We start from the raw sequence: 8,740 nt of genomic DNA, 5'->3' as shown, positions 1-8,740 counted from the left end.
GATATACCGGTTTGATTTGTCCCCAATGGTCTTCCATATAGTACATGGGACACTCCTCAAGCATGTCGACTCCATAGGTGATACTAGAGTCTATGTCCTATTTGCAATCTACATAAGTACTAGATGACTCGCAACCTATTTGTTCATAGGTGTAACTCTTGGATGAGGGGGTTGCGGTCCTAGCACTGGAGGTGGCAACGGTGTGGTTTGGACCACATTTTGGGTTCTAGGGACCATGTGTTGTAATGGCAACTGTTGCTCCATGGGTGGGGTAGGCATCAATGCAGGAACTCGAGGTGAGTCTGCCCAAGCTATAGGCGGTCTATTTTCCATGATGCGTTTAAGCATTAGGCAATCCTTCGCTTGATGGCCATACCTACCACACGCGTTACAAGTCCCGTTAAACTTTACTCTGAAAGTAGGGCCTTCACTCGTAGTATGTGGGCCCAAGCAAATTGAGCACCATTGTTGCTCCCTTCTTGGATACATGTGAGTGTTTTGTGGAGCACAATTACCCCTAAGGCTTTCTTGGATGGCCTTGGTGAGATCTGCCAAAGTCATCTCAGATATCGTTTGCTCTTTCACGATTGGCTTTATCTTCATTGGCTCATGCCCTGATGCTTGCGAGCTACTAGACTTCGGCTCGGCAGACACTCTTTCTCCTGCAATCATTAAATTATCCTCCAATTGGATTGCATTCATGGTGACTGCTTCCCAAGTAGTGATACCTCTAATGACTAGGCCATTATAAATACTTTCATGTCGTAGTCCCCTAATGAATCTATCAAGCAATTGGTTGTTGTTGAATCGCTCGTTTGGATTGCATCGAGAATTCAAATTCTTTAGGCGACTAATGAAGTCTCTCACGGATTCACCTTCTTCTCGTTGGGCTTTCTGGAGCTGAGAGGCTACACCCCAAAGTACTCCCTCTTGTATGTATTCTTTTAAGAACAGTCTCCTAAGAGTAGAGTAGATCGTTTTCTCTTCTACTCTTAAGGTTCTATACCAATCTCAAGCCTTTCCGCTGAGGGTCAAACTCAAAGCCTTACACTTATGTAGCTCATTGTGCTCTTCCAAGGAATCGCACACATGTTCAAAGACTTCCATATGCTTTCTAGCATCTCCGTATCCACTGAATTTCTGTGTGAGCTTAGCTACTTGAACTGCCTTGCTCCTAGCTCTTTATCAAGTGCACTACGCATGTTTTCCGCAATAGAGCGACCGATAGTTTGAGCAAATGCTGCCAAATCTCCTATTTGAGCAGGTATAATGGGTGTATGTGCTCCTGGAACCACATGTGAGATGGGAGTTGGCCTTGGCCTTGGTATACGCGCGGCTCTTGGGTCCCAAATTTCGTATGGTGGTGTACCAGACGGTGGTCCAAAGTTTACAGACGTGGCCCTAGGCATAGGGGGTGCCTGATATGGCATGTTATTATTAAATGGCATGGCTCCACTTGTATAAGAGCTTGGATAATTCCATTGTGGATTGTAAGCTCTTGGAATAATCGGAGGTGTAGGAGCTACATGAGGCTTAGGTACGACAGGTGCACATGATTGATACATACATGTAGGTATAGTTGGGGGCACTATGCTACTAGGCATCGGCGCAGTGTTAACAAATGAACTCCATGGTGTACTTCTTGTCATGCTCACCATTGGGATATGCATGGTAGCCGTAGTGTCATTAAGAGAAAGATGAGCTAGATCTGGGAAGGTAAAGCTGCCACTTGTGGGCTCAGATTGTACTGAGGCTCCTGGCGAAACAACATATGGAGGATCAATGGGGCTCACTGAGGGAGTCTCCATTTGTGACAGGGTTGGTTGGTTGGCCTTTCCCGTATCCAAGAATCTCATTAGGCCTGTTGAAGGCATGTTGATCCCTGTGTTCTGTCATTCTAACTCGACAATCCTATGGAGGACATCACAGACTTTCTGTTGTTGCTCATCTATGCTAGTAGCACCCGATGTGGATTGTATAACATCTAACCAACCCACATGATAGGTGTGTCCTGTGTACCGATCAGTTAAAGCTTCTACTTGTAGGTCATACTCCCAATTTTCGTTTAGGAATATCCCATCTAGGCCTGGCGTGCTGGAGGTTTCCCTCAAGGTGGAAGCATTATTGCTCCCCATCGCTTGCCCCTCCGTGACTGCTACCTTGGGAGCACTCGGTTGCTCAGCTGGCATGATTGTTGTCATAGGAGCCTTTGCTTTCAGGGCTCGAATTTGTTCTAGCCTTCGTAGGTTCTCAATTTCCCTCTCCCTTGTTGCTTGCATATAGTGTTCGATCTCTTGTACTTCGGTAAGATCTCTTGTACTTCGGTAAGACTCCTACCATCGGGTAGTAAAACCTCAGAGGGAGATAGTCCTAAAGGATCAGGAGGTGCAGTGGATGGAACATTCACATGCACACTCTCAAGAAGCATAGGGTCCATTTTAGGCATGAATGACGAATTTACTTCCCCACTCCCTTCATTTATTTCATTAACCGCATGTTCGGAGCGAGTAGCTCTACTAAGGGTCTCTTTTAAGCGGCTAAACACGCTGGACCCGGGCCGTGGGCCCATGGCATGCATGTCTTGACTTGAACTATCAGGGTTTGGTGTAGGATACCCCTCCATGACTTCGTAGTCAGAGGAAGAATCACTAGACGCGATAGGAGGATCTTGGGTCGCGCTACCTTGAGTCCCGGTCGAAGGTCCAGAACCTAAGGTGGAGGAATAATGAATGCCCGCGTAAATGGAGGCACTACCAATATGCTCGTGCTCTAACACTCGTCCAGAGCGTAGGTTCATATGACTTGGATCCCCTAGAAGTGTCAGTGAGGGCCCATGAAGGCTGCTCACCTAGTAATTTTGGGTGTTTTGCAACCCAAGTCTTTTCTTATTTATTTATTTTTTGATTTTTTAGTCCTTTTTTTCTAACCCAGCTATAAAATAGAACGTATGATAGCTCAAAACGAGCGTCTCGGTCAGAGGAACGTGCCGTGCTTTACAGCCCTCCGTTTGGTCACTTTATGCCCTCGGAATCCCTAAAACCGTCAATTTCGAGTAGGGAACTAGGCCCAAATTAGAAAGTCTAAGGGTGCAAGTGGGAAGAGAAGGGAGGAGAGTGGAGGACTTGCCCCACATGCTCTCATTCCCTCTTGAGGGGGTAGGGTATATATATAAGAGTGAGTCTAGTATATATCATAAGGCTTGGGCTTGGGCTTGGGCTTGGGGAAATGATCCCGATCTCGATCAAAATTTTAGTGTAGCCCCCAAGTCACTCACGCTTAATATTTTTGGTTTTTTTTTTTTTTTTGGCGACGACCCCGCGCGGTTTTGGTGACCCTTTCTTGGCCACACACACTGTCACCTACCTAACCTCCCATTCAACAGCTCACTACCTTATCTACTTACTAACAGTGCTGCTAACCACTAACTAATCTACTAACTAATCTGTTAACTGCTTACTGACAGTGAGCTAACTGTCCACCTACTTCCTCTCTCGCTACCTTACTGTGTGCAGGCAAACCTTGACAGAAAACTGTGTACAGACTGTGTGCAACAGAAATTGCTGTGTGCAACAGAAATTGCTAACTGCTTTCCTACTTATTCATTCACTGCAAACAAGCTAACGACTACTAATTGTGCAAAGACTGTGTGCAAACAGAAAACACAACATTATGCAGAAATCACAGAACTTGCAGACAATACAAAAATTAACAACTTGCAGAAAAACAACTCATTCCTCTTCCTCTTCCTCTTCTTTCCTACTACAAACAACTCATAGGAGAAGCACAAAGTGCCTCTTGGGCTTAGTGCAGGGCGATTCCCCGACAGCGGCGCCAAAAATGTGCGCTCCTTGCCGCACTGTCGAAGCAAGGGACTTGCCGTTACACCGTGTGCGAGCCATAGACGGCTCCAAGCACACAACTTGCTTAACTAGTAAGCTCAAAAGAGGGCAATGGTGTGTCACTCACCGTTCTATGCTCCTGCCGTGGAGGATTCCTCGCCGCGAAGAAGAAGAAGCTGCAGTCGTGCCGCGCTCAACCGCTTCGCCGCCGTCGTACCTTCGTAATGCTCGATCGCACACACACTCTCCCTCTCTCTCTCTCTCACATACACACACACACAAGGAGGTGAAGAAGAAGAAGATGGAGATGGAGATGGAGCAAGAGCACTCTTCTATTGCACAAATGAGAGAAATAGTGAATTTTAGGTTTAGTTGGCTTTTATATGAGCTCACCCCATTCACACTTAGGCGCCCATGCTTAGCCAACTAATCCCTTGAATGTCCCGGTTAGAGTGCCTCTCATCGGCGATCACTCTTACCCTTTTCCTATTGGTCCGACAAACCCGATACCTGACTCTACCAAATACATAATACATGTCCGTCGTAGGTGATGGGGTGTCCGTGAGCCGTGAGGGTTAACAAATAACAATACCGACTCCATGCATACCACACATTTGTTAATACAAAACAAACATTGTACATATCACAAATTCTCACGAAACAAATTCTTATCACATATTATATGATTTTAATGTCAATTCCCCCTTTTTTAATTAATGAAAGACAACAAATATTTGAATTCATCTCCATTGCTTTGTTGAATGTGAACTCTTCAAACTTGTGTGGCCTTTATTAATGAATAGTCTCTTTTGTTTTGTTAAAAAACTATATAGTGTCTTGCTTTTCATAAGTATATCTTCTTTTCTCTCTCTCCTATACCCACAATGGCACCTTCTTCATAGGTCACTATCCTTTAATGGGCACACATCATATCCATGTTGACATTTTGTGTTATTTTGACCAGCTATAAACTTCCAAAATCTTGACTGGATTTTTTGATTGTTCTTATAGATACTTACACAGTCTTTAATGAAATTCATAAGACTCTTCAAATAGCAAGATTAAGAAATTTCATGATGTCCTTTTTGGGAAAAGTGTTTTGGTGAGGAATGGGTGCAACTAAAAACAACACAAAAGAGATGCCAAGAAAAGTTGGAGCTCTCATAAAAATGCGTGTCATTCATTTCTAGTGTCATTCATTTCTAGAGTTACCACTGAAAGAATTTTCCTCTACAAAAATTCTTCTTTAAAATATGTGCAATTTTTCTTTGATTCTACTTACAAAGTTAATGTTTCAAATGATGTTTGCAAACTGAGAATATTTGAAAACCTTGTGAACTATGACACCGAAAGAATATGCCCGTGGGGTGGGTATGAACTGGTAAAGGTAGTCTAGTCACTTGCTTTGTATTATCGTCATTGACATCAAGCTCAACGATTGTAAAGACAACATGAGTCATATGGAAAGATCACAATGTACTTTAAAGTAAGATAGGCCACACTATTAATAGTAAAATGTTAGCCATTGCAACTTGTCAGATATAAAGTATACGACATAATTTGGGTTGCAAAGTAGCATAAATATTACTTGCATGAGTACATTCAAGGTTCAAAAAATAGCAAGTACATGCTTCTCAAATGCTTTTCAAGCTATCACAAACTTCGTAAACTATAGTGCTATAAAGCATAAGACATGAATACTTTTTCTCCTCTTTCACACAAGATCTTAGTGGAAATACCATCAATTGCAAGCATGTTGGGCGTTTGATCCCTTACCCCAAGGCTTCCTCAATGATCGCAAATCCCCCTTATGATAATTAGAAGCTATAGGTAATAACCACACTTGAGAAAGTTGCATTACCATTTTTTCCCTCGGTAGCCTAAGTTTGAGGTTACAACCACAATGTCAAAAGTCAGTATGGTAAAAAGTTTTCTCTAGAGTGTGGAAAACACTCTAAAGATTCCTTGACCTTGACTCTTGACCAAGAGAGATAAGAAAGAAGAAGAAAAAATTTAAAAGAGCAAGAACAATCTGTGTGAGAGAGAGAGAGAGAGAGAGAGAGAGAGAGCATGTGTGCGACTTAAGCAAGCACTAAACTCCTGCTTCAATGACCACCACTCCATGTGAGTTGAGCCATTATGGGCCTTAAGCAACGACCATTCATGTGAAATGTCATTGGCCTATGACTAGGTAGGTGATCGCACTCTCCTACCAAGCCTTCAGGGCATGCTAAAAACTTTGGGTACCCGTCACACATGAACTTTTGCCCTTCTAGCCCTAGCCAACACTCTTGTAGACACACCTAGCAAGCTCACCCACAATAGGATGGAGTAATCGTTTGGTGGTGCGCTGTCTTTATCATGCAGGTTTGTGTGGCAAGTTGGAAGGTCCAACTCCAAAGAGGGACCCTCATAAATTCGGGAGTTTACTGCAGTGTGAGCACAAGGTTTGTAGAGATTTTAGAATCACATAGTGGTGTTTGAACTTTGCGTTGCCAAGTTCTCTCCCACCCATATATTGTTCGAGACGGTACCATTACGACTCCATGAGCAACATTGTAATGGAGAGAAAAGAAAAACTTAGAAGAGCCCCTACCTATTCCTGTAAAGATCATTGCTGCGTAACTTGTTGACAGCTCGCCATTAGGCCGTGGGAGTAGAAACAGAAGGTAAAGAGCCATGGGAGCAAAGGGCAGGTGCAATCGCATAGCAGAATAGTAAGCACGGGGTATCGGCAATCCGTACTGTCGATGAGAAAACCTAAATAGTGATAGATTAGGTAGAGGGCATTTCTAAAAGGGAGTGATGCATTAACTAGAACTTAAAGGTTAGGTAGAGGGTATTTCTTAAAGGGGGTGATGCATTAACTAGAACTTTTTGCAAGTAGTGGAGGGCTATAGGCTTGGCTGGTTTTAAGGAAGAAAGAAAGAGGCATTCTAATGGGGGCATTAGGTGTCCATTGTGGTTGCATGGAAACGCAACCACATATGACGTGGAACACAATACCTCTCACATTAAAATATAGTATAGATTGTTTTAGTTATTTTTAGCCTCTTGAGGACACACCATTGCTTGAAAGAAACCATTTCCTTGACCTTTGATTTTAAGGTTAAAGTAATGGAACCTATGCCATCATCTAAGGTATTGATCATCTATCCAACTGAAATCCCCACTCTTTGTCCAATGAGATTACAAAATTCACACTATTGGTATATTTGAGCACTGGGACATGCACACCCGCTCACACACATGACACTTTCTTTCGAGCAGCGTTCGAGAAAAGCCTTTATCCCAAACAATCACAAAGCCTTTCAAGCTAATCCTTAGGCGGAAATTTTGCAGATTAAACTATATTTTTAGGTATAATTACACTATTTTCTTGCAAAACCCGACAAATAAAACTATATTTTTATCTATATTCACTATTTTCTTGCAAAACCCAAGTCAACCTGCTCAACGCTAAACTGAGACTTTTCCTTAACACTAGGCTTGGATGCACGGAGAGTCTCAGGAGATTTGAACCCCCAACTTTGAGCCGAGAATCTGGCCGTCCTTCTCGATGCAGCTTTGCTCACGCAGCTCACCCCATGCTCGGTGAACAACTAACTTTTCGTACCAAGCAACGTAAGTAAAACGTGCTCTTCACGCCCCACTGTAGCTCCTTGGAAAGCTATCAAGCTCGCAGCAAGTAAGCTCCCTCTCTCTCTCTCTCTCTCGTAGTTTTTTGATTATCCTGCTGCTGTCCGAGAGAGGGAGAGAGAGAGAGTTTTAGGACTTGGTAATCTCTTCTAATGTTCCTTTCTCTATCCTTGCTTGCTGTGGCAGTTATAGATGGATTTTGGCGCAGCTCGGCCATGGTGCCTTGTGCTGCTGATAGGCATGGCATTATTTATGCAAACCATGGCACAGACCGGTGTCAAGGAAAAGATATCAAATGCCCAAAATAGTGCCCAATTGCAAGATCTTGCTTCATTTGCTGTTAAGCAGTACAACTCTAAACAGGTAAGAGTCTTTTCATTGTGGAGTACGGCTGGTCTGACATTTTGTGTTTGATATCACATCACTATACCTGCATCCACATACATAAAACACTCAATGATGTCTGGACGTGCACACACCGTAACCCATCAATTGCTATACACACGATGACTTGTGAGGATGTATAACAATACGAGGGATCGTTTTCACTACGTCAGGTGAATGTTTGATGTAAGCTGTAGACAAGAAAATTTTTGCCTTGGGTGCAGGGTTTTCAACTTCAATTTGTGAGACTTGTCTCAGCAGAACAACAGGTTGTGTCAGGGTTGATGTATTATTTAGTGATTGAGGCATCATCAAAGGGGAAAAGCAACTATTATGAGGCAAAAGTCTTGGTACAAGCTTGGAGGAACATCAAGTCTTTGGAGAGTTTCAAACAGATGAAGAAGTCTGGATCTACGGATGTCGAAACAAATGTATAAATTAGTTTTAAGCATGATGGAGCAATCCCAATGTCTAAGAATTTTCGAAGCATGAAGGAGCAACCCCGGTCATTGCACATATGACTGTTGTAATCTCAACCTAGGTTGATTGTTGTCTTGTTAAGGTACATTTTCCCGGTTGTAATCTATGCATGGTACATGTTTAGTGTGGGACATGTTTATGATTTTTTGTCACATACGTAATCTACCTATCAGGCATAAACTCGATTATGTCATTTGGCATTGCTTTTTTAGCATGCCCAGAGTTACCTGACAGTATTTCCCTATCCCTATAGAACTTAGAAGTGCCATCATGCCATGTATGTATGGATTGTGGCAACACTTTAAAGTCTTCAAATTTTTGGTCATGATAGATGTGTGATTGAGTTTATGAGATGAATGTTTGCAACAATGCATTTTTTTTTGTAGTAGTGCATCAGA

General features: G+C 42.9%; 1 protein-coding gene across 1 annotated transcript; it reads left to right on the top strand.

The window, feature by feature from the left end:
- Window positions 1-7,363: 7,363 nt before the first annotated feature.
- LOC147429371 (cysteine proteinase inhibitor A-like) lies at window positions 7,364-8,522 on the top strand. Its single transcript, XM_086495570.1, has 3 exons — window positions 7,364-7,527; window positions 7,665-7,841; window positions 8,087-8,522. Exons 2-3 carry the CDS (start codon window positions 7,671-7,673, stop codon window positions 8,297-8,299), a joined length of 384 nt encoding a protein of 127 aa, XP_086351696.1. The 5' UTR covers window positions 7,364-7,527; window positions 7,665-7,670; the 3' UTR covers window positions 8,300-8,522.
- Window positions 8,523-8,740: the final 218 nt, after the last annotated feature.

Source organism: Adiantum capillus-veneris, chromosome 22 (genome assembly GCF_014529385.1).
Source record: "Adiantum capillus-veneris isolate H3 chromosome 22, ASM1452938v2, whole genome shotgun sequence".
Lineage (NCBI taxonomy): Eukaryota > Viridiplantae > Streptophyta > Polypodiopsida > Polypodiales > Pteridaceae > Adiantum > Adiantum capillus-veneris.
The sequence above is the reverse complement of the archived record's forward strand: the minus strand, read 5'-3'. Positions and strand labels throughout refer to the sequence as shown.